Raw genomic sequence first — 26,553 nt, forward strand, 5'->3', positions numbered from 1 at the left:
AGGAAATCACAGATGTATTGCTGTGATGTGTTGCAAAGAACCCTGCTTTAGGGAGTCAAGAGGACTGGCTTCTAGTTCTCAATCCTATTAATGGGATGCTGGATGCATTTTAGGTCTTTGTTTTATACGTTCAAGATGCAGAGCCTGAACAAGATAGTCTTTGAGGATTTTTTCACCCCTTTGACCTCTGGACTTCTCCTTTCTGGTTTCCGCAGTGGAGACAGGACTGTTGCACACAGCTGTCTGGGGTGTGTACTGCCAGCTCCAGAGGTGTGGGTCGTATGCAACACACAGATGTGAATGCTTCCACCTGGATGGTGGAAAAGACAGCATCCCTGAAAACAGCAGCTCTTAAATTTGTTAGAAGGCAAAAAAAAAAAAAAAAAAAAAAATCCCTAAAAACTTGCTAATTTTTGCCCTGCTTTATCAGGATTGAGAGTCACCTCTGTAGTTCTGATTCTTGCCTATAGCACACACCTTTGAATCCTGGATCATACCTCCACAGTGGTGAATAATCAAAGAAAGCATAATCTACCTTATAATCAGCTATTTTGCTGTCATCTTTTCTCTGTGTCCCTCTTGGTAGCTCAGATGGTAAAGAAATCTGCCTGCAGTGCAGGAGACCTGGGTTTGATCCCTGGGTCAGGAAGATCCCCTGGAGAAGGAAATGGCAACCCACTCCAGTATTCTTGCCTGGAAAATTCCATGGACAGGCTATAGTCCACAGGGGCACAAAGAATCGGACACGATCGAGCGACTAACACACTTTCTCTGTGTCACAGTAGCTTCTGTCTTCGGCATCTACTTTCTGGCCTGTATAGACTTCAACCTTTGCCACTCAGAAGGTGCCCCTGGAACCAGCCTTGCTGCTCACCTGGCCTTTTCAGATCTCTGTCCCTCGGCCTGCCACACTGGGCCCAACCTCTAGCCGTCCTTAACCGTGTCCGTGTCTGGGCTGTTGTGCCCCTTGACCCACCCGTGGGGAGATGCAGAGGTTAAAGCCCAAAGGCAGGTTGGGCTTCCCCAGGTCAGTGTTCCCCGAGCTGAGCTAGTATTGCTCCTCCAGCTGCTCATAGGTGGGTGACCCAAAATAACTTCGTGTTCGGAAACAATCAGTTAAACCAGGTTAGTGGACTTTAACGTAATTACAGTGCAAGTTCTCCAAGAATGGCCTAGAGCACGTCACTCTATGCTGACTTAGTGATCTCTGGTTATCCCAGTACAGTGTTCTCCAGACGACTGGTTGGGTGAGAAAACTTCATTTACAGGAGAGGCCCTGGAAGGTCAAGTCTCAGGCCCCATTCATCTAGGATGCTTTGGGAAATTGTGTAGTTCGTGTGTGTGTTTGTAGGTAGCAGTCTTCATAATGATTTCTCCTTTAAAGAATGACTTTTGAATATATTTTATAAATAAAATAAATGTTACAAAATCCTGCTTAGGTCATTGCCATCTGGCTTAAGATTCTACAACCAAGCATTTGAATGTTTCTATGTTGTACCCCCAAATGCAGCCCCTTTAATGTACTATTTAAATGAATGACTTTCATTTTTATACTCACTGTTGTCTATACTGATCTGTTAATACTTGTCTGTTGGTAGGAAAATAGGAAGCTATTCAGAGCCAATCCTTCTCTGGATGCCTGGAAGATTTATGTAGAATTCATTGATGACATCGTGGTGGAAGGCTTTTTTCAAGCGATAATGCATGACTTAGACTTCTTCCTGAAGAACACAGAGAAACAATTGAAACCTGCACCATTTTTTCAAGCACAAATGATCTTAATGCCCCCAGAGATACTGTTTAAGCCTTCTTTAGAGAGAGAGGCTGGAGATGGCTTCTATGATCTGGTGGAAGAAATGCTGTGCAGTAGTTTCAGAATGTCTGCCCAGATGAAGCGAGTAGCAGCACATCTGGAAATAGAAAACTACCAGGTATGCGCTTTGTAAATAGGTATTACATTTATTGCTAATTATATATACATACTAATAGATTAAGAGCTTATAAATGCATTTATTAATAGTGTTACTGAATACTGAATGCAGAAAATAGAATACAGAGAAATCAAGGAAACTTAAAAGGAAACAAAGTTTATATATTTTTAAAAGTTCAACATATTTACATATATTTTATCCAATTTTGCACAATATCTTTAGAGTTACAAACAAATGCAAAGCTAATTCCAGAGCTTTTATTCTGAATATACTTCAGTTTTGAATTCTAGTGTTCTGTATTGTGATGTTTACATTTTTGTGCTATATTTATACCAAGTATGGTTAATTTTATTTGTAACCTAAAAGCAAGATGCTGTGAGCTGATCCTGGGGCAGCCAGGAAAATCAGGAATTTTAGAACAGCCTTTTAAAATGGGATAAAGCCACAGGAAAGAAAGCACCTCATTCCTGATATATAAATGCAAAAGAGAAAATATTAAGAAATAATATTTCAGATGAAAGGCAAAAAAGGACATAGAGGGTCGCAACTTCCCTGAATTCAAAACAAATGTGCTTACTCAGCTACCCAGACGTTTGAATACTAATACCCATACAAATACATGTATATGAATGACAATTATTATTATAAAATTAGCTTTCATATTAATGATTAAAAATTAATTGGGATAATGAGCATAAAGAAAGAAGTTGGGAAAGGCAACACAATTTTTTATCTTACCAACTATTCTCCTTTTGAAGAATGGCCTTGGAGAATGTTAGGTTGCACATGATTGAGAAAACATGGTTGGCTTTTGTAAATACTTGGCTCTCCTGTTGTTTAGAGTGATGTTGACAACATGCTGGGCCTGGCAGAAGGTAGGCAGGAGATCATGAGGAGAGTAGCAGACGTTATCGGCAAAGTCTTGGACTTCAGAAACACCCTGGACATGTATGCTTACCTCTGGGTAGAAGACCGAGCCGAGTTCATGAAGCAGTTCCTTCTGTATGGCCCTACTGTGTCGGCAGAGGAGATGGAGCCTCACGTGAATGAAGAGGTCCCTGAACAATCACCAACACTTGAGCAGTTCAAAGAACAGGCAAGAAAAACCCTAAGCAGTCAATCTAGTTTCTGGGTTTTGACTGAGTTGTAACACAGTGATTTTTTTTTTCTCTCTTCTAATTATAGATTGACATTTATGAGGCTCTGTATGTTCAGATGAGCAAGTTTGACGACTTCAGGGTGTTTGATAGTTGGTTCAAGGTGGACATGAAGCCTTTTAAAGTGAGCTTGCTGAACATTATCAGGAAATGGAGCTGGATGTTTCAGGAGCATCTTTTGAGATTTGTCATCGACAGGTAGCCCTTTGTGTTTTGGTATTTGGAATTATAACTTTTCATACCTGACTGCTTCTTAAAACTGATGTATTAATTTTAAGAGCATTAAAATTGCCAGTTTTATAATATGGTTAACAAGCATTTACTTAGGTAAATACTGAAAATAAGAATCAATCAAAAGCCTTATGAGTTTGTGTTTGTATATGTGTATGTACATACATGTCTTTATAGCTTGAATGAGCTACAAGAATTTATAAAGGAGACAGATGCTGGACTTCAGAGAGAATTAAGTGAAGGTGATCATGATGGTTTAGTTGACATTATGGGGCATCTTCTGGCTGTAAGAAGCCGACAGAGAGCTACTGATGAACTCTTTGAACCGCTGAAAGAAACCATCACACTCTTGGAAATGTATGGCCAGAAGATGCCTGAGCAAGTCTATACTCAGCTAAAGGTGAGTGTAGTGGTAAAATAGTCATGATTACCATAAACTGAGCGCCTCCTGTACCCACATTCATTCTTCATGCGTACTCTGTTATGACTCCTCATAGCAACGTATACTGTAGATATTAATGTTTTCATTTTACAGCTTAGGAATCTGAAGCTGAAAGGGACTTAATTTTCTCAGGGCCACTCAAGTAGTGAAGCCAGGACATACAAATCTAGGGGTATTTCATGCCTGCATCCTTGCTTTGCATGGCTGTGCTTCACCATCTTCATGTTAGAGGTATTCAGATAATAGAGAGTCTCTCAAGTACATTTTTGGGGTTCCTGTTGTATCTTCACTTTCCCATGTGAAATGAACTCCAGCTCTCTTTTTCATCTAAAATTGCCTGTCAGTTGAGAACTGTCCTAGTCTTTGGAAACAAATCGTGGACATGTTAATAAAGAATAAATAAAGCCCAATTTGGATGCAGAAATCACTGTTTCCTAAACAGGGTTTCTGTGTCACCCTCCTCTTTCTATGTTCTGGATTGACTTGGTGGCTACTGTGTGCCAAATGATGTACAAAGTCTTTGTAGTTATAACTGAATTCATGAATAAAAATCTCACCATTGAGATGCTGTTCCCATGTTCATGTTGAAGCTCTATAGATAGTTTATACATTTACATCATCTACCAGTCTCCAGGATGGGTTTACGTTTGACTTTGCAATGTGATCAGTTTCTGCATTAAGTTAAAAAAAAACAAACACAACTTTTTATTGAATTCTGTCTAGTTCAGTGATTAGAGCATGGAACTCAAACTAGGATTTCCTTTTTTGCAAATCCATCTCATATGTTTGTCTCAGAGCATGCTTCCTCTTCAGTAAAATATCCCTCAAGATCCCTCACTTGTAACATTTGTCTATACTGTCTCCGATTCCCCATGTTTTTTTAAAAAAATTGAGGTGAAATTCACAGTTCATATAACATAAAAGTAACTGCTACAAAATGTGTGGCATTAGTACATTCACAAGGTTATGTAACCACTGCCTCTATCTGTTATAGTTTCAGAACGTTTTCATCTCCTTCAAAGAAACTCCATGTCCATCAGTTGTCATTCCCCACTGCTCCCCTACTACCTGCCATCAGTCCGCGGCTACTGCCAATCTTTTCCTGTCTTTATGGATTTACTTATTGTAGAAACTTCATATAAGTGGTTTTATATAATATGTGACCTTTTGTGTCTGGCTTTTCTCACTTGGCAGGATGTTTTTGAGATTCATGAACATATATCACTACTTCATTCCTGTTTATGGCTGAATGATGTTCAGGTGTGTGTGTGTATATGTATGTTCCAGTTTGTCTAGCCTTTCACCCATCAAGGAATATTAGGGCTCTTTTCATCTTTTGGCTGTTGTGAATAACGTTGCTGTGGACATTAGTGCAAAAGTACTTGAGTACCTGTTCAGTTCTTTTTTGAAAAAAATGTAAGAGTAGAATTACTGGGTCATGTGGTTTCTAAGTTTAACTTTTTGAGGAACCACCAAAATGTTTTTCACTTCTCCATTTTATAGTCCACATTTTGTTTTGTGAAGACTCATTGAAACAGTGTATTTACAAGTGCTTTGTTGGCTACAAAGAATTACTGTATATGAATTATTAAATTTTAAGTAAAATCTGTCTCTAAAAGAAAATCTAGTTTGACTTGGAGTGAAAGACAATGTGGATAGATAATATATAACCAGAGTGAGAGATTGAATAATTACAACAGAACACACTATAAGTGTTTGTTTTTAGGAAGATTGGCATATTCTTTGAGTCAGATCTTGAACCTGAAAATATGTCATATAGAGGAACCAGCCACAGTAGAAGCAACTGATAGGGGGATTTGGGTCATGGCCTCCAGAATTTGTATTACAAAAGTTTGGCTCACACTTTGCTAAAGCTAGGTCCCAGTCTTTTCTGTTATCATTTTTAAGTCTTTGACAAATTTTCCTGACACATATGACACTTTATATACATTGATCAACAATAAGTTAATGAGGAAAAGTATAAGTGGTGATGGAGACATGTTTGATCAAGTCACTTAGTTCTGTTAGTTTTTTTATGAAATGGGGGTTCATATATTTAATTTTAGTGCTGTAGTCCAGGGAAAAGATTTAAAATTCTTTTATGCATTTTTTTAGCTTACATGCTTTCTAATGGACTCTTACATTTCCAAGATGAATAAAAGCAAATGTGGTATTCTGCTTTACTTCTATAAAAATAAGTTTGACTCACTACTTACAGTTTTGGCAATGTTGGAAATAAGAAGCTTTTCAAGATTTCAAAAGTGAACCACACCTTTAGCTTATATATGTGTGTCTTCGGGCTGGTAATTCATGCTGATCAGGGGAAAATACAAGATCTATAGGCAGTTCAAGTTGCTTGTGGAGGATAACAATGTACCAGATTTGTTTTAATTTAAGCCATTTGTGAGAGTTACTTTTTCTCCTTCATAATCATTAGCAGTCATAACATTTCCCCAAACTTGCCGGTGCTCAGTTTAATGCTTAAAACCCCTGGGCACGGCTGTGTCCTCACACTCTATCTACAGTATGCTCTGAAGCTAGATTACACCTGTAATCTATAGATTTTATTAAGTCCCTTCCCTGTTAAGAAACCTTCATTGACTGCCGCTAGCCTCAGAATCCTGTCCAATTTCTAGAGCTGACACTCTCACTCCATTCTGCATTGGAAATCTTAGAAGATATTGAGGGATCTCACCCTTATCTCTCCCTGTTGAAATCCACTCATTGCTGTGAGCCTCTGATGCAGTGTCTCCTCCTCGAGTGAACCAGTATCAGCTAGACTTTGGAGGTCATCTAATCTATTGGTTTTCAATGACAGTTTCCTTTGTATCAAGTGGAAGCCTCTTTGGCATCCCCAAATATAAAGCAGATAGCAGCAGGTCTAGTGTAGTTGAAGAAGGTTAAGGAACCTGAGTTCACTGGTGAGACCTCTTCATGTCTCTTCTCCCATGGCCCTGAGGGGACTCCATGAAACTTCTGGTTCTGTGGGGTCAGTTGGAATTGCAAAGTGAGACTCTGTACAGATAAGGATGCAGAGTTTTGTTGAGAAGGATGGAAAAACAAGATGAAAAACAGGCAGCTTTAGAGCCCAAATCTCTTAGCTCCTGGCCTGGTTGGGTGTTTCTGTCATGACACCTTGTTGCATTTTAATTTCATAACACCTCCTGATGGAAGTTAACACATTCTGTCATGAAAAAAGTTATTTTGTGCCTCTCTCCTTCACACTGATAAATGATATAACAGTATCAGTCTAAAGCTTTTTTTTTTTTCTTTGTAGCCCTGCTCCACCACTCAGATACAATTTATACTTAGCGCAGTGCACTTTTCATAATTGACAGTTACTGAATCATTTATCAAATATTTATCAAAGGTTACAAAACAGTCTTTAAAACCTTTGATTTTTGTACTTCAGATACACAAGTAGAGTCCCATCACCGTGGGTGGTTTTGTGTGACAAAACAATTTCAGTGTCCTGGGAGATGACCCAGACAAACAATGCTTTCTTAGTCTGGACGCAAGCAATGCTTTTCAACAGCAGTTACGCAGAAGGGCTCTTCAAAGGAAGTAAGTTGCTGTTGCGGTTTGCATTGTAGTCAGGACAGCAGAGTTGAGTTGTTACCTGAACAATTCACAACTGCTTTGTCCTCCATCAAGTAGGAATTAACCCTCGCTTCCCTTTGCCTCCTCTTACTTTGAAAATCCTAGTCATTTACAATTAACCCAAACATTCAAACTCTCCGTCCAGAGCGAGTACACACACAGCTTTGGGAGTCAGAGGAAAACGAAGGACAAGACTGAATCATATTTTCATCTCTGCCCCACCAGATCCAAAACATCTTTTTTTTCCCCTGGCTAAACATGGCTGCATTTCTAGGTGTTAGATCAACCGAGTCATTTCCAGAGCACTTAATTTTGTCCCCTCAGTAGCAAAATAATTTGGTAATTTGTGTTTATTTTGAAAATATTTTGATTTATGCTGAGGTCAGTCTCAGAGGACAGCCTGGTTTGTGCTTGGAAGATGTGACTCCAGAGGTGCCAATGTGTCAGCCTGGGATTCAGCCTGGTTCTGAGCCTTTTAGTCACTTTAATCTTCGGGGTGTAAACTCCTGCTCTTAGACAAGAATGAAAGGATGCTATGGGTTAGCGGAGAAAGAGTAGGATAACTTAATCCCGTGGAGTTGGTTTGTTTTAGGTGCTGCAGTGATTTCCCATTTGCACCTTTGTTTTTGCAGGAATTACCTGAAAGATGGGAAACTACCAAAAAGACTGCAGCAACTGTCAGACACGAAGTCTCGCCTCTCCAAAATGCAGAAGTCACTCTCATAAGGAAAGCGTGTGTTTTGTTTGATGTAAGCTAGCTAACAAAGTTGTTTTGTTGTTGTTTGTTTAAGAAAGGTTTTATAAGACTGGTTGAAGCTGTTTGTTTGAGATTCACTTTGTTTTTTTCTGCCTTCATCAGGAGAAGCAGGCAGAGTTCAGAGAGAGATTCAGATTCTATGCGCCCCTTCGTTTTAATGCAGAAAATCCGTATACAGTACTCGATAAGGTAATGTGATTGCAGTGATCTTGTGTGTTATAATAGCTATTTTAAAAAAGAAATTTGGACACTGAGATACTGCTATATTTTACCTTAGTTTTACAGTTAGTTATGGGTTGAGAATTAGCTCTATAAAACCCAGTTATAAACCATTTTCACCAAGTAAAGTATATTGTGATTTAAATCATGTCTCCCCAGAAGGCTGTTATCATCAAAGTACTCATACTAATGAAACTAACAACTGCTATTATTTTTTAAACACTTTATATGTCAAGAACTTTGTTCAGCATGTTACATACGTTATTTATTTCAGTTCTTGCAATATCCCTATGATATAGCTTCTATTTTTTTTTTTCAGATGAAGATATAATCATGTATAATTGAGTCACTTGTTGGAGATAACACAGTTAGTGACAGAATCAGTGTTAAAATTTTAGCTGTTAATTTTTTAAAAAAATGAGAAACATTGACCATTGTACTGTTTCCTATGTGATACTTGGTTCGTAATTCTTAATCATAGTGAGGAAAGTCCATAACTTACTCTTTTCCCCCGCTCTGATTTATGTCTATTGCCTCATTCTGTACTTTCTTCTTTAGGCTTGATTACATGTCCTCAGTCTCATTCCCAACTGCACACTATATATGTCCCCGTGCTCACTCCCCAAATATATGTTATGTGGTTTTCTGGAGGTGGCTTTTAGGGTTAGGGTTAGGTTTTAGGGCCTTTCAAGTGAATACCCATAACTTATTCTTAATTCTGGATACAAATATTATTGAGTCACTCAAACCTAGTTCATAATGAGCTACTTTGTCATAGTTGACTATAAGAATGTATATAATAGGCAGATAATCCAAAATGGTGCATAATTCATGAGACTTGAAAAAACGTTTTAAAATTTTATTGGAAAAATTATATCTTTGTTTCTCTAAGAATTCTTAACCTAGCAGCCTGGCTGATGACTTTGAAGCTTAGATTCAGGGACCAGGAGTTTTTCTGGGTCCCTGTAGGCTGCCATCCTGATTTGACTTCATGTTGGAGATAGTCTTTACTCCTTTTGTTGTTCAGTTGCTCAGCCATGTTTGATTTTCTGTGACCCCGTGGACTGCAGCACGCCAGGCTTCCCTGTCCTTCACCATCTCCCAGAGTTTGCTTAGACTTATGTCCATTGAGTCAGTGATGTCATCCATTTAGTCCTCTATTGTCCCCTTCTCCTCCTGCCTTCTATCTTTCCCAGCATCAGGATCTTTTCCAATGAGTCAGTTCTTTGCATCAGATGGCCAAAAAATACTCCTTAGACTGTTGTAAAGCTTGAAGCTGATGCAGTTTTTTATTTCTCTTTCCAAATTTTGATTTGAATTTAGTTTTAACTGCTTTCAACCATTCATTAAACACCATTCTATAGCATGAGGTCTTTTCTTTCACTTGGCTGAGGGAAAGTGGTTAATACATTCACTGAAAAGGGAGTAGGTTAGAATATGCTAATACTGTTTTTTTTTTTTTAAGATTATATCTACATTGCAGGTGGTCTGAACAGATTGGATGGGGAGACGTTTTTCCTTGACTAATGCGCTGTGTGTAAACATTTCCTGCAGTTATCATTTATTGAGCCTTACCATTTTCATGCTATACTATAACACCATATAGTTACATATTTAAAAGTTAGATATTTAACTTTGCACCTACAGAATATGTTGAGGATTTATAAAAAGTTTTGAATATAGTAAGACTCGGTTGCTTTATCTTGAAGTCATTTTCTTGTGTGTTTGTTCAGCCAGCGTGTCTATAATGTTTATGTAACTAGCTTCAACCCAAGTCATGTATATGCTTGTTCTGGACTGACATGGTAGGTCCCAGTACTCAAGGCACTTCACTCCAAAAGATGGAAACCATTGACCCACCAGGAACAAGGGGACTGGTGTGGTATATCTCTCCTTTTATAACCAATTACTGGGAAATTTATATTATATGCTTATTCTTTCTCCATAGCCAAAGATACAATTGAATTAAAATAATTAGATTTATATTTCTAGGAATAATTAGTATAACTAATAGGAAAATAATTAAAAATAAATAAAATAGCTGTTGACTTTGGGGAATGTGGTTGACTAGCCATTTCAAAAATCCCTCTTTTGTAAAACAGATTTTGAAACATGTCCACAAATACATAATTCTAAATCTATTGCTGAGTTCTCAAGAAAACAAGAGAAATCTTTAAAGGGCAGGAAAATAGAGTAGCTGAAACCAGGATGGAAAGCAGAGGGAAACTAAAAGCCTGTGCTGTTGTAGGGGCAAGTCAAAGTACCAGAAGTCTAGAACTTTGTGATTAGCCCTTTCAAGACAAAGGAGGAGATCCTTTGAAGAGGGCTTCCCTGGTGGCTCAGTTGGTAAAGAATCCGCCTGCAATGTGGGAGACCTGGGTTCGATTTCTGGGTTAGGAAGATCCCCTAGAGAAGGGATAGGCTACCCACTCCAGTATATTCTGGCCTGGAGAACCATACAGTCCATGAGGTTGCAAAGAGTTGGACACAAATGAGCGACTTTCACTTTCACCCTTAATGAGAGGGTGGGCTGGGAAAATCTGCAGCCTGCAGGGAGCCTTTGAGATGACAGTCTTTGCTCAGAACAGGGTGAAAAAATGGAGAAAAGGATCCTCTGGGGATTGGTAAACATGAGCATGTTCTCCCAAGAGTTGTGGTTCAATTTTGTACTACCCTTATGGTTAAGGAATTTCCAGGTCAGGAAACTGAAATGGTTTCAATAGTTCTTAGCACACAATAGAAGCAAATCCAGATCTCCTCCAGATAAAGGAGAATAAACTGATCTTATTTTAATCTCTTCAGGGGCCCAACAGATTAAATTTAGTTAAATTTGTGTTTACAGTAAAATAAACACACCATCATGCATAAGGGCAACAGAAAGAGCAAACCACGGGATACAGACACATATAAAATGTCAGATATTAGAAAACATTTATTGGGACTACTCTGGTGATCCAGTGGTTAAGACTGTTCTTCCACTGCAGGAGGCCTTGTTTTGATCCCTGGTCAGGGAACGAAGATCCCACATGTGGTGCAGCCGCACACACACACACACACACACACAAAACAACCCAACATTTATTAAGAGAATAAAAGGTAATATTGAAAAAAATATAAGCAAGTTCTCAGTTTTGAGACTATCAAAAATGATCAGCTGAGTTTGAAAAAGGACCAGGGACTTATGGAAATGAAAAATAAAATTATTTTAAAAGACACAACTCAGTAGTGGTGAAAGAACTAGTTAAATTGAAAAGAGGATTAGTGAAATGCAAATGACATTGGAAGGAATCACTTAGAAGACAGCACTTAAGTGAAAGGAGATAAAAAAAATACAGAAGAGATGAAGAGATACAGAGTAAGAAGTTAGAATGATGTCTAACTCTTCCACTCAGACTTCCTGGAAGAGAGAATAAGCAGACTATTAGACAAGCAGTGGAGATACAGTAGCTGAGATTTTTTTTTTAGTACTGGTCAAAGCATGGATCAACTGAGGATATTCACTGATAAAGGTTAAATACGAAGTCAACATCTGGACACATCACAGTGAACTACAGAGTGCCTATGGCAAAGAGGAAAACCTTTAAAGCATCCAGATAGAAAAGACAGATTATCTGTTAGAAGTGATACCTGAGGTAAGAGCTATATTTGTCACCAGCAACAATGGCAGCTGGGAGATAGATGATTTTTTCCCAAATCTCCTGTGTAAAATTATATTTCAGTAACAAGAGTATATTTAAGGTAAACAAAAGCAGAATGCATCAACCATCAACAGATCGCTGAAATGACTTCCAGTATGTGTATTTCAAGAAAAGGGAGGACAAACAAAGCCAAAATTGATCCTCAGAAAAGACTAATTATATTGACAAATCCCAGGTGGAAGTAACAAAGGGAAAAAAAATCCGCAATCCTAGGAATAAATAGGGAACCAGCAGTACATAAAGAGCAGAAATTCAAAAGATCATCAAATATAATTAATAATAAAATTTAAGCAAAATGGATACATTTTTGGAAAAACATAACTTACTAAAACTATCTCAAGAAATAACATACCTGAATAGTCCTATAACTATGAAAAATTACCCAGTAGGAAAATAAAAATATAAACCATTAGTTTAAAACAGAGAGAATAACAGGCCCTGATGGGATTATAGGTTAATTCAAGGAGCTTTCTGGAAATAAACCTCATTCATATGCTTCCAGAGCCCAGAAGAAGAATGAACACTCAAAAATTGCTCTATGAAGCATGTCTTATTTTTGTGAAAGGGCAGTACAGAAGGAAAAATTATAAGCTGTTCTTTTTTCTGTACACATAGATACAAATGAACTAAACAAAACCTAATCAAATCCATATAAGTTGGTTGGGTTCATTCCAGGAAAATGTTTAACATTAGAAAATTAATATAATTCATCGTATTAAAAGATTAAGAGAAAAGTCATATAGCCACCTTAAGAAATGCCAAAAGATCTTTAGGTATCATTTAACATTCATTCATGGTGAAATACAGAAATGACTATCAGCGGTAGAATAAATTAATTGTAGAGTATTCACACTGGGTAGTGCCATAAAGTGGTAGAAATGAACTTAATATATACTTTTCATGAATATGTAGAAGTACCTCAAAAAATATATTAAAATTCTTAATATATAGTGTTCAGATAGATTTCAAGCCATAAATTCTAAGAGTTTAGCATTTGCAGTACAAACACCTGTAGTGAAAATATAAAATCAGTGATATTAAATAAAAATTTAGTGATTTTTGTTTATAGTGGGAAAGAGAAGGATAAAATTAAGGTCATTAAAAGTCATTAGTAAAAAGCATTTCCTAAGCTGGATGGTGTGTATGCTCATAGCCACACCCCTTTTTATGTGTATAGAATTTTTCTAACATTTGTAATACTAAGAGAATTGCAGTTAATGTTTATAAAGGTATAACATGTAAAAACGAAACAATTTACATCATGAAAGAATGTTAGAGTGCTAATATTCTAATTTGTGTTGCAAGAAATTAGGAGAGTTGAAAGTTGTTAAGTGATTAACTGTGGGTATTTAAAATTAAGAAAAGAAACTCAAAAGACCTAAAGTAATAGAATTGTTGGATATTGAGAGGTTGAGAGAAAATATAAAGTAGAAAAGCAAAGTTAAATCCTTTGTTTGCAAACCCAGTAAATCTGTGATGTCCAAACTTGATATATCAATAAGCGGCAGCTTGTGCAGAGAACTGAGAACTAGAGAAGCAGCCTCCAGAAGAATGGGAGAGAGGACCTTGGGTGTCCAGCTTCTCCTGCCTGCAAGCTCTTTTGCACTCTTTGCACTTGACCATATTAAGACACCAGTATGTTAATCAAAACTAAAATTAAGGATTGGCTTATTTTTTAAAAAAAAGAATTGGCTTATCAAGAAAGAAAAGAGTCAGCTTATATTTGGTGTAAAACATAAACTGTTGTACATTGATGAGACGGTAGGGCAGCCAAATATAATCATATGGTGAATTTTTTCATGTGTGTGCTCTGTCTTCATCAGTCATGTCCAACTCTTTGTGACCCAGTGGAATGCAGCCCGCCAGCTCCTCTGTCCATGGGCTTCTCCAGGCAAGAATACTGGAGTGGGTTGTCATGCCCTCCTCCAGGGGATCTTCCCAAGCCAAGGATGGAACCTGTGTCTCTTATGTCTCCTGCATTGGCAGGCAGGTTCCTTACCACTAACGCCACCTGGGAATATTTTGTGTATTGATAATCTCTAGGGCATTTTTTAATTTGAAGGTTGTTTTTTTATTTTTAAGTGATTTATACTTCAGTGGAAGCTTCTTGCACCTCCTCTTTTGCTCCCCAGAAAAATCCCCAGCTGTATGAGGAAAATCAAGAGGAAACTTTGTATTCATAGCAATTTGATACCAGAGCAGATTCTGCTGAAATTGTATATGGGGAGGGTATTGACATTATTATTGTATTTACTGATAGTCTACTCTAACTTTTTGAGTAGCTGTGAGTTTGCTTATCTAAAGCCTTCTACATTTTACCAATAATTATACTTCAGATTTCTCTTTCTTTTAAAAATCGAAGTTGTAAATGTTAATGGAACCAGAACACTGTGACTTCTCTTCTCTGGCAGCTTGTTGGATATTAAGTGTGTTTGTGTTTCTGCTTTCTCCTCAGGCAAATCAAGAGCTTGAGGCATTAGAAGAAGAGATGCTGCAAATGCAGGAATCTACTCATCTTTTTGAAGTGGCTCTTCCAGAGTACAAACAAATGAAGCAGTGTCGCAAAGAGATAAAATTGCTCAAGGGGCTCTGGGATGTCATTATTTATGTTAGAGTAAGACACTGCTTGTTGAAAGCATGCGTGTCTTTTTTTTCTTTTAGTATTTCTTTTCTATAAATATGCAATTTTTAGTGTCTGCATAGTTTTATAATATCTTAAAACATGTGATTGTTAAACTTTTGCCCCAGAATTGGAGTTCCTATAATGTGTTAGTTGAAGATTCTTCTCTGAATTATTAGTGGATTTTGTTTTCAGTTCTCAATGAAACTTCGTATGAGTCTCAAACCCTTCTAGAGAGTTCTATAGTATATAAATAAAAATTAATACATATTGCACACGTATGGTCATCTCTGCGTACAAACTCACATATACACCCATACTTGTACTTATATATATATATGCATGTATAAACAGGCCTGGCTAAAAATAATTTGTATATTGCTAGTTAAGTTACCGGAGAAGGCAATGGCACCCTACTCCAGTACTCTTGCCGGAAAATCCCATGGACGGAGGAGCCTGGTGGGCTGCAGTCCATGGGGTCACTAAGAGTAGGACACGACTGAGCGACTTCACTTTCACTTTTCACTTTCACGCATTGGAGAAGGAAATGGCAACCCACTCCAGTGTTCTTGCCTGGAGAATCCCAGGGATGGGGGAGCCTGGTGGGCTGCTGTCTATGGGGTCGCACAGAGTCTGACACGACTGAAGCGACTTAGCAGCAGCAGCAGCAGTTAAGTTACAACTTAAGTATAGAAATAAGTTCTAGGGAACTAGGCATATTGCAATATGTGTAATACATGATTTTCTTTGAAGTTAGTCGAAAGCCATATAGAAATACATTTACAAGAAACTCACGAGAGTTTTGGCTATAATGGATGAAGGTTTTCTTCCAAAAGCTTATCTTATATGTAGAATTGTAAAAATATGATATTTAATGGTAGCATTATTTATCAATTCATTCAAACTATTCAGGATTAAGTGATAATGATGGTATGTGTATGGAATTTGCCATTGCTTCTAGAAATTAATCTATCACAATGTTTTAGCCTTAAGTTTGACATGTTCTGATAACTTTTTTGTTTTGGTTTTAGGGAAGCTTTGACAGGTGCAGTTAATACTTAAGTAATTGACTTTCCCCTGGATGATGGAGTTGCTGTGTATCATCAGTTTATATATTTTGCTGTGGAGACTGGCTTTCACCAAATGTTGTTGACACTTTTATCTGCTTGTGCGTTTTCAGAGAAGCATTGATAATTGGACTAAAACCCAGTGGAGACAGATTAATGTGGAGCAGATGGAAGTGGAACTCAGAAGGTTTGCCAAGGCAAGTTCCATAACTGTCTGTGATGACGATTTATCTGCCTCTGCACCACCTCCTTCCATCTTCCCTAAGCTAGAATCTGCTGTGTTGGGCCGCATGTCCTTATTTACTTCAAACAGGATGATTTGAGACAGGAATTTTTTTCCCACTGTCAGCCAGTTGCACTTGTAATCAAGCCTGCCTTTCTGTGAATGAGTGGATAAAAGCATATTAGGGCTAATGAATTGATGAGCAGCAGCTATACTCAGGCACTCTCTGTGGCTGTCTAGAGTAAAAAAGAGGTGAAGAGCAGGGCTGAGGGGTTAGGCGTATGAAATTGTTGAATTCTTTCCTTAGCAACTGTAAGTGTATTGTATCTTCAAAGGTACCTTTTGACTGTGGGCTTTGGGGCAGCTCGCTGGGGTAACCTGTGGAAATATATAAAATGTTATGATCTTTACTCTTACTGCCTACTCTGATATCACAGCGGGGCTCAATACAACAGAACTCAGCTTCTTTGAATATTGTGTTTTGGTATCTAATCCCCACTGCCCTATGCCCTCTGAAGAAAGTAAAGCCTCTTTGGATAAAGCCAAATGCATAGCAGTGAGAGGCTGGGCCTTTTGCTCTCTTCTTGCCCCAGAATGTCCTTGCCCAAACTCAGTCCAACCAGCTCTTCCCATCTTTTTCTCCCCTTTTCTCCTGGTCCAAGAGCCCTAACTAAAATACCCCGTCATTCTTTTGGAGTCACGGGTCACTGTACTCCTCTTCTGTGCTGTTTCCTGCCTGTGTCCTTTACCATCGGACGGTCTCACGGCAGAGTTACCGTTTAAACCCCACTCTCAGCTGAAAGTCTTTTGCTTTTTTTCCTCTAAAACAAGTAGTGCTGTCCTTTTGTGCTGAAATTGTTACTGTAGCGCCGTCCTTTTGTGCTGAAATTGTTACTTTATTTTGGGTTTTCTCATTCAAAATTGTTGATATTGTTCCATGAGCCAAGAAGACAGTCAAGTCAAGGGCCCTATTTGACATGTCTTAAAGTTGTTTAAACAAGTCAGGTCTTTGGAGGAAGGTCTTAGCGATCCAGTAACAATCTCAGTTTTCTGCATGTTTCTGTTTCAAGAGGAAACTCTCTTCATTCACATGCCCTGTAGACTCTTATTATTTCACTGCATTTAATGACCTGTGGATTTCCTCATTGGACATCCAATTAGAGCCTGTGAATAAGAAACCAGTATATCTAGGTGTCTTGTACATAGTGGACTTGTACATGAGAGAGTGGATATTTTTCTTTTTTTCTCTGGTTTTAGTCCGTAATCTATGAGCTCAAACACATTTACTCTCTTCCTAATCCAGGAAAAAGTACACATAATTTTCCATAGGAGGCAGATTATAAGGTATATTTTCCTATATGTAAGAGCTGGGTTGTTTTTTCACTTTCCTTTAGGTAATCTGGTCTCTGGATAAGGAGGTTCGCGTGTGGGATGCCTACTCGGGCCTGGAAAGCACAGTGAAGGACACGATGACCTCTCTGAGAGCTGTTGCTGAGTTGCAGAGCCCTGCCCTCAGGGACAGGCATTGGCACCAGCTGATGACGGCCATTGGGGTCAGTGTCCTGGGTCTCATTAATTGAATATTTTTGTGACATGTTATTCCTTGGTTCATATCATTCATCTGGGATGAAGTGGGATTTGGGAAAAGGTCTCTGATCAGTTGCCAGAGGTCAGTCCCCTTGAGACGTGACAAAGGTCTGGACATGCAGAGTTCCTAGTTTTAGCCTCTGCTGCTATAGACTAAATGTGTCATTCCCCTGCACCTGCCCAGTTCGTGTGTTGAAGCCTGAATCCCCAGTGGGACGGTATTTGGAGATGGAATACTTGGGAGATGATTAGGTCATGAGGGTAGAACTCAAATGAGGTCAGTACTTTTGTAAGGGGAAAAGGCCCCAGAACTTTCTGCTCTCTACCATGTGAATACAAGACAGATGTCTATTAATTAAGAAGGAGGCCTTCACCAAGAACCCAGTGAAGCTGGCACCCTGATCTTGGACTTGTAGCCTCTAGAACGGTGAGAAATAAATGTTTGTTGTTTAATCCCCCTAGTCTATGGTGTTTTGTTAAAAGCAGACAGAAGTAACTAAGACACCCCCCTCCCCTTACCACCACTTTTATCTCTTACTGGCTGTATGACCTCACACAGTACACTTAACCTTTTTGATTTGGGTTTTACTTTTTATTAATAAAATGAGACAGATGCTATCTACTCTTACATATCATGTATATCTTGTAAGAGTCAAGTAAGATAATGTGAAGGCATTTTATAGAGCATGACATGGCTGCAAAAAATCTTATATATAGTGGAGAGGATGAAAGAGCACAGAAGTGAATTTAGGAGGACAGAGAATTTGGAAATAGTGATCCCCTCCCACAATTCATTTATTAATAGTGTCGTGTTTTGTTTTGATGCTCTTTTGATGGTCTTGATTTTATTGCAAAATATAGAATTATTTCTCATGTGTCCATGCCACTTGAGATTATATTTTCTTTCCCTTCTAAATCTTTTTAAGAGCAAATATACCAACCTTACATTTTATTTTCCGGGGAAGGTGACCTTCATGAATTGAGAATATATTACAGGCAGCCTGATGTGCTTGTTTTCTGCTAGGCACATGTTGTGGAAAAAAAGGCTCTCATGATTTGAAGACAGAGTTTGCAGAGTGGGGAAATTGAGGGAGAGGCTCAGCCTCATGAAGTGAGGACGGCCTAGGCTTTATTGGTCCAACCCTAACACATCTCTGGGATCCTGGGCAAGTTACTTGCTCTCTGTACCTCAGTTGCCCCTTCCATGAAATACAAGTAATGCTATAGTGCTCCTGTGCAGACTTGGTGAACACACAGGAGATGAGATTCATATAGACTTAGCATGTAGCAAATCCTCAGTGAATGGTTCCTGAAGCTGTTGTTACTATAGTACTTTCCAGAGAGTCTTTTAGACATTGCATATTTAGACTTCATAGTTGATTGCTGTGTTCTTTCAGGAAATCTTTATTGAGTCTCCCAACATGACATGTAGACTGTATGTCCCTTCTCCCCACCCCCTCTTCACATTTCCTCTAGTGAACTTTCTCCTCACCACAGGCTCTTACCTGTACTGTGCCTTTCTGCAAGCTAGAAAAAGATGTCTTCTCTGGCAGACAATTTAGAAAAAGGCATCTTCCTCCAGGCTGCTCTGGGGCATCAGAGCAGCGACTAGATCCATCTCCCAGTTGTCACCTATTCACTTCCAGTTGTCCATATTCACTGCACAAACCATGCAACTAATCAGGGGACCCTGTTACACATCCCTGCTCATCCCTCCTGTAAGACAGACCTGACTCCCATCAGCTCTGGAGGGAGGTCAAACATGATGCAGAAGTAACTAACTCATCTGGTTTGCTCAGGACTTTTTAGGTTTTAGCCAAGGAAGCACCCGGTCTTGGACACACAGGACTGTTTAGTCATCTTGTGCAAAGAGGCAGATGGTGATCAGCAGTGTTACAGACTGGGGAGAGCCAGAGAAGACTTCAGCTTCCAGGAGGGAGGGATTGGATGTTCATAGGAGGAGCAGGAATGGAAACCATGTAGTGGGGTCAGCTCTTCATTTGTGAAGGACATGGGTGACCTTGGGCACTTAGGAAGAGTTGAGAGCTTCTTAGCAAATACTGGGGTGGGGAGCGCACAAGATAATGAAGAAATGGGAATGACTTTTTTTCACACGGTAAATATGAATAATGACAGTATGAGTAAGAATAATTATTTTTTGCCAAGGGACTAAGATTAAATCAATGATAAAACTAGGTTAAATCATGAAAGCAACTGGGAATTATGTTCAGTGACTAGAATACTTAAGACAAATGAGCTACTACCGGATTCCTGGGATTTCAACCAAATTATAATAAATGAATAATGTGATTCTCTTTAAATTTGGGTTTTGTGGGCAAAGGAGATAAGAAATGAGCTGACAAGGGAAGGTTATGAAACAAAAGAAATAGTATAGTGTGAACTTGGCCTAAACCTCAGCCCCCGCTTCCGGTGGGTGATACCTCCATAACTGTGAGTCAAAAGGCAATGTCTTTGGTTGTTCACACATTTCAGAACTTGACATGTACTCAGCTGCTGACTTGAGTAGATTTAGCTCTGATTCAGTCCTCTGGCCATTAGGTAAAAGGAACCATTAATATATATGGAATCAGTCCTGCCTTTTTTTTTTTTCTTCCTAATCAGGTCAAATTTTCCATAAACGAAGCCACAACTTTGGCAGATCTGTTAGCCTTGCGGTTACACCAGGTGGAAGAGACTGTCCGAAGCATCGTGGACAAAGCTGTGAAAGAGCTGGGGACTGAGAAGGTTGTGTCCTTGGGCTGTTTCTTTTTACCCTGGGCTCATTCTGTGATTGGCACATGAGTGGACTGGGGAAAAGGCCTCAGGCCCTGGTTGTGTGGAAACATGTCTCCCAGCAGGAAACAGATTCCTTCTCAGCCGCAGTAAATGTGTAAAACAAGAGTTGACCCAGTTGATGATGACAATTATAGTGGAAATCGCTTATGTGTCATTTACTTGGTAGCAAGTAAAGCTGTCCATGCTTTACACTAATTCATTTAATTCTCTGAGGATTATGCCTATTCTACAGATGTGGAAACTGAGATATCGAGAAGTGATTAGCTTAGCCAGTTTTAACAAGGGAACTGGGCTTCACATTCTGGCACTTAGAGCACTGCCTATCCTGTGCTGGCTAATTTGTACATGATACCTATCAGAACGTGAAGATAACTTTTTAAGCCCCTTCCTGCTCTGGCATTCCACTTCAGTAAAGGATATAAAATTCAGATCCAATAAAAATGTGACATTGGTGTGATGCTTGTTCTTTTGTGTGATGAAATTCATTCTTGAAACCTCAACACCATGAATTATTTGAAGGAAAGAAAATTGAGGCCAATGATATCCCTCTTTTTTTTTTAATTGTAAAGACAGTTTTAAAAATTTCATATGATACTGTAGGTATTGGTTCTAAATCAAACTTTCGTGCACATAACTAAATGCTGTTGATGTCTAGGTTATTACTGAAATCAGCCAGACCTGGGCAACCATGGAGTTCTCTTACGAAGTTCACTATCGGACAGGCATTCCATTATTGAAGTTTGATGAACTATTGTTTGAAACTCTAGAGCACAACCAAGTAAGATGGATGTTTTTCTTATAGACCTTTCTTTTAAATTATGATTTTAGGCTTTTCCAAAGCTCCAATACTCCATATCTCTTTCTTCACTCATTAGACATCTGCTTGTACCAGACTCTAGGCATAGTACCATTTGGGTTCAAAAGGTATGAACACTTGTTCTCAAGGAACTTGTCCTTGAGTCAGGAGACAGAGAAGGGTTCCAAAGAGTCTTGCAAGGTGGTGGTACTTGTGCTAAACCTTGAAGGGTGGGCTAGTATTCAAGAATGATGATCAGAGAAGAGTAATATATGCAAAGAGGACAGTGTCCCCTTTTACTGGCATCTTGGAATGCCAAAAAGTACCTGACATTCAGATGTAATTTAAAGAACTTGGTTTCCTTAGAATAAAGATTTTCTTGATACGAATAATGAAAAATAAGGTTGGAGAGACAGACCAGAATGCAGCCAATGTGGTCCTGAGTTTTAAGGGTATGAGTTGGCGTCTCTTTGGATGTGAGAGATAAGAAAGGTGAAATAATAATAGTTTTGTTACTATTATTAGACATAAGGCACTTAGGAAAGAACCTGGTCTAAGAGATGATGCTCTGTTATTTCTGATGTATTTAAAGTGAGGGACATTGATGTTAGGAAAGTCAGACCCAGAGCCCAGTGCAGAGGTTCAGTCTAGAACTATAGGTTGGGAGGTCATTCTTGGTATCGTGAGAATTGATGAGCTAGATAATGAGAGGAAAAGAGGATACGCTAGCCAAGAACAGTAGGGAAGGGCCGCATTTGGTGAGTGAGAGGAAGACATAAAGGAGGCAGAGAGTGAGAATGATCAGAGACATAGTGGAAAAAGGATACTGCAATATCATAACAATCATGGGATAATTTTTTCCACCAAGAATAGAGTCAGTATTATGGAAACCACCTAAATGTCAATTGATGGATGAACGGATAAAAGAAATGTGTGTGTGTATACACACACCCATATACACACACACACACATATATATAAAATGTATATAATAATGTTTCGTGTGTGTGTGTATATATATATATAAAATGGACTGTTCAGCTGTTCAAAAAAAGAGAAATCCTGCTGTTTGTGACCACATGAATGGATGTTGAGGGCATTATGTGAAGTGAGATAACTCAGAGACAGCAAATACTGTATGTTCTGTTTTACATGTGGAATCTAAAAAAGCCAAACTCACAGAAGCAAACAGTAGAATGGTGATTACCAGGTACCGGGGCTTCGGGGAAGAGGGAGATGTTGGTTGAAGGGTATAGACCCCTAATAAGTTCTGGACATCTATTATACGCTATGGTTGACTATATTATATTGAAAGTTATTAAGAGAGTAGATCTTAACATTAATGTGTTAATGTTAACACATGCATGCTCACGCACAAAAGGTAATTATGTGGGGGGATACGAGCGTGCTTAGTTGTGTCCGACTCTGTGACCCTATGGACTGTAACTTGCCAGGCTCCTCTGTCCATGGGATTTCTCAGGCAAGAATACTGAAGTGGATTGCCATTTCCTTCTCCAGGGAATCTTCCCAACCCAGGGCTCAAACCAGCGTCTCCTGCAACTCTTGCCTTGGCAGGCGGATTCTTTTACCACTGAGCCATGGATAGAGATGATATTAACATTATTGTGGTAACCATTTCATAATATATACACACATGTATCAAATCATCACATTGTATGCTTTAAACTTACAGCGCATCTGAGTAATATCTCAACAAAGCCATGGGTGGGGGGTATGGAAAGAATGAAATGTATTAAATACTTAAGAGGTGAAGGAGAATGAGAAGAGGTTGTTCTGCTCAGTGACTTCCTGAGATTTCAGTGTCAAAGAATAGGGGAAGTGCCCGAGGATCTGCATGGTGTTAAAGCAAGGCTTAGTGTTAGGACAGCTGCAAAGTTTGGTAGTAAATTCAAAGGGGAGGAAAACAGAGCCTGAAGGCTTAGCAAGCTAGAGGGAAGTTTGTTTTATATTTTCAATATTGAAGAAAAAAAAAAGAACCATAACTTTGGAATGATTAGTAGGCAGAGACCATGGGGAAAGTGAAGGAGGATGAAAGAATGAAATTTAATTCCTAAAACTGTACCCTGATGCCCAATACATTTTCCTGTCTACAAAGAGATACATGTTAGTCTTGTAGAAGATATATTACATGTAGTTGCTTATGTTTATCTTTTTTCTTTTAAAAAAACAAAACTAAACCATGTTAGTGTGAATATGCCATTACTTCACTAATTTAGCAAATACTTGCTGAATGCTTGTTCCACATTTTGTTTGCTAGGTCTCAGGAATCCAGCAGTGAAAAGAAGTGATGTAGCCCCTCCCTCGTGGTGCTCAGATTACTAATTTAGATGTTATTTCACATTCTTTGCCTTCATTTAGGTTCAGTTACAGACTCTGCTTCAAAGCAAGTATGTCGAATATTTCATTGAGCAAGTCATAAGCTGGCAAAACAAATTAAACACAGCAGACTCGGTCATCTTTACTTGGATCGAAGTCCAGTGCACTTGGTCTCACCTAGAAAGCATCTTTGTTTGTTCAGAAGATATTCGAATCCAACTTGTGAAAGATGCTCAGAGATTCGACAGAGTAGATGCTGAATTTAAGGTTTGTGGAAGACAGGCTATTTTCTATCCTAACAGCTTTTTCCAAATAATATAAAAGCCTTGTAAAGAAACATCTTTTTCTAAATAACGTGAAATCCTTATATAAAGAAACATAATTTAGGGTGTTGAATTTATGAAATATATATATGTAATCAGTATTTGCATTTCAGGAGACAAAAGTTAGGAAACTTTTCTGTGTGATGGGTCAGAATCAATATTTTAGGCTTTGTGGTTGCATATGATCTCAGTCACAACTACTCAGGGCCACCTTTATCATGTGAAAGAAAACAGACACAACATAGACAGATGGGTGTGGCTGGCACCAGTAAAACTTTTATAGACACCAAAAATTGAATTCCATATTATTTTTGTATGTTACAAAGTATTAGATTCCTTTGATTTTTTTCAACTAGTTAAAGATGTAAGCATGAATGGATGTTGTCTTAACTTTGTGCTGTACCAAACCAGGCAGCAGGCCTGATGTTTCCCACAGAACGTGAACTGCCTACCCTACAGGAAGGCCTCGGAGACAGGTTCCCTTCATGAAGTCAGAGACTAGGGAGGGGAAGCCAGTAACAAAGTTACACTATCAGTTATTGGTTTGTTTCATAAGAGCCACAGAGAATACATGAAAGGATTAGTCACTCAGTCATGTCCGACTCTTTGTGACCCCATGGACTGTAGCCCGCCAGGCTCCACTGTCCATGGGATTCTCCAGGCAAGAATACTGGGGTGGGTTGCCATTTTCTTCTCCAAGGGATCTTCCTGAACCAGGGATCAAACCCAGGTCTCCTGCATTGCAGGCAGCTTCTTTACTGTCTGAGCCATCAGGGAAGCCCCAGAGTAGATGGTGAGGTAATATAATAATAAATGATTTGAGAGACTTGAAACAGAGTGGCTTTACATTTTTATATAGAAATGGGGATGAATTATTTTCTCCTTGCTAGCTAAAACAGAATACCCGAGGGATTCTATTTTGTTTAACTTTTAAGCAAGAAAGAATAGATAGTTTAGTATTCATCTCATTTTTAAATATGAATATATTCTTTGAGATTCAGGTTCTCTTTCTCTTTATGTTTTTATTTGTTTGGTTTAGAAGAGAGAAATTCTTCATGGACCCAGAGTGGTGGTAATGCTTATCAAATTTATATTGATAAAAACTATGTGATTACACTTTGTTTTTGATGTTCATCTAAAAGTTTAATAGCAGAACAGATATGGTGTTAGTCTCATTAACCTTGCTTTCTCATAGTTTGTTCTTCACTTTTTGATTCCCCAAAGGGATGAAAAAAATGTAGAAAAGTAATTTCTGTTATCAATGGTTGCATGTTGTACTTTCACACAGGAATTAATGTTCAGAACAGCTAAAATAAAAAATGTTTTGGAGGCAACGTGTGAGCTGCATCTCTATGAAAAACTTAAAGATTTACAGTACAGGTAAGAATACAACTACAAAGTGATCAATTTGTTATACTTTTGACATTACTTTTGAATATCTAAAAGTATTTAATATCATGTTACTGTAGATATAATGTCTACTAATTTAAAATTTTGCTTATTGTTGTCTAGTTGCCTTTTACATATTAGGTGGTATATATATATTGTGATTTAATGCAAATACATCCAAATATATTTCTTTTCCAAGAGGGATATCATAATAGTAAAATAGAATATATTAAATAGAGAATCAACATGAAAAAATGAAGCAACATGATTGATCAATTCTTTTATCAAAGTGTCCTGTAAATATTTATTAAGTATCTACTGTATTCTAGGAACTGGGACTGTACTCATGTAAGTCCTTTACTTTGTATATAGTTAAATTATACTAGAAATTATCCTTTGACAGTATGTTAGTACTTTTGAAATCCTTGTCCTAAAGGGCATTTTATTCATATAAAATCATGCAACAGCTAATGGTCACAAGAAAATTCTGACTTTTGATTTAAAACAGGCAGATCAGCTACTAAAAGAGGGCTTTGTGCAGAATAGTGATCACTTTTTATTGCATGGTAGAGGAGCCTCTAGATAAAAATATATTGCATACAATTATTTCATAATCTGGAAGTTTTTTCAAGATAAAGTTGACCATAATTTTAGAAGCGTGGATTCCCACAGAGGTTAATTATTTCTTAGTCAGTGATTTTTGAGGGCTTGGTGGCTCTGCCTCTGGGTCTTCTCTGCTCTGCTAAGAACAGTAAACTGGAAATGGTTCAGGGTGTTACAACTTCCCTGAAAACCAGATAGAATTAAAGCCACATAGTTTTTGTAGACATTCCATGGGAAAAAGAAAACCTTAAACCAATTACATGTGAACTAAAGCACTTTGTGCTCAGGGTGGGTGATGCCAAGCCCAGTCTTCTCTCCTGCTGTTGAGAAGTGTCATTAAGATAAGTGACAATATATTGCACTTGAAAACATGTGGGTTGTTTTCAAATATCTTTTGATACTGATTTCTAACCTAATTCCACATTGACAAGAGAACAGTCTATATGATTGCAGTACCTTTAGACCATGAAACTTTTGCACTTTCTTTTATGTCCCTGGATATGTTTCTGTGTCTCCTAGATTATAGTCTATAGAAACTTGAAAAGACTTTGTATCCTACTGTTGTGTGAAATTGTATAAATCTTAATTAGGTTGAATTGGTTCATGGTGCTTTTCAGTTCTACTATATCCTTCTCCTTTACTATATATTCATTCCATTAATTTTTAAGAGTTTGATATTGAAATTCCAACTAAAAATCTTAATTTGTCTAGTTAAAAAATAGTTGTATATTATAGTGGAACTATAAAAAAAATAAGTGACAACAAGTAACATCAACT

At 38.2% G+C, this 26,553-nt stretch overlaps 1 protein-coding gene across 1 annotated transcript in view; it reads left to right on the forward strand.

The window, feature by feature from the left end:
- Positions 1–26,553, forward strand: part of DNAH11 (dynein axonemal heavy chain 11) — a 353,936-nt gene that overhangs the window by 55,701 nt on the left and 271,682 nt on the right. Inside the window, exons 15-27 of the mRNA XM_061165046.1 lie at positions 1,599–1,931; positions 2,773–3,027; positions 3,117–3,286; positions 3,497–3,719; positions 7,994–8,110; positions 8,221–8,307; positions 14,491–14,649; positions 15,836–15,919; positions 17,340–17,498; positions 20,155–20,277; positions 20,984–21,106; positions 23,504–23,728; positions 25,073–25,164. Of these exons, the coding sequence (XP_061021029.1) occupies positions 1,599–1,931; positions 2,773–3,027; positions 3,117–3,286; positions 3,497–3,719; positions 7,994–8,110; positions 8,221–8,307; positions 14,491–14,649; positions 15,836–15,919; positions 17,340–17,498; positions 20,155–20,277; positions 20,984–21,106; positions 23,504–23,728; positions 25,073–25,164 (2,150 nt within the window). The remainder of the gene's footprint in view (positions 1–1,598; positions 1,932–2,772; positions 3,028–3,116; positions 3,287–3,496; positions 3,720–7,993; positions 8,111–8,220; positions 8,308–14,490; positions 14,650–15,835; positions 15,920–17,339; positions 17,499–20,154; positions 20,278–20,983; positions 21,107–23,503; positions 23,729–25,072; positions 25,165–26,553) is intronic.

Source organism: Dama dama, chromosome 18, assembly GCF_033118175.1.
Source record: "Dama dama isolate Ldn47 chromosome 18, ASM3311817v1, whole genome shotgun sequence".
In the NCBI taxonomy this organism is placed as follows: domain Eukaryota; kingdom Metazoa; phylum Chordata; class Mammalia; order Artiodactyla; family Cervidae; genus Dama; species Dama dama.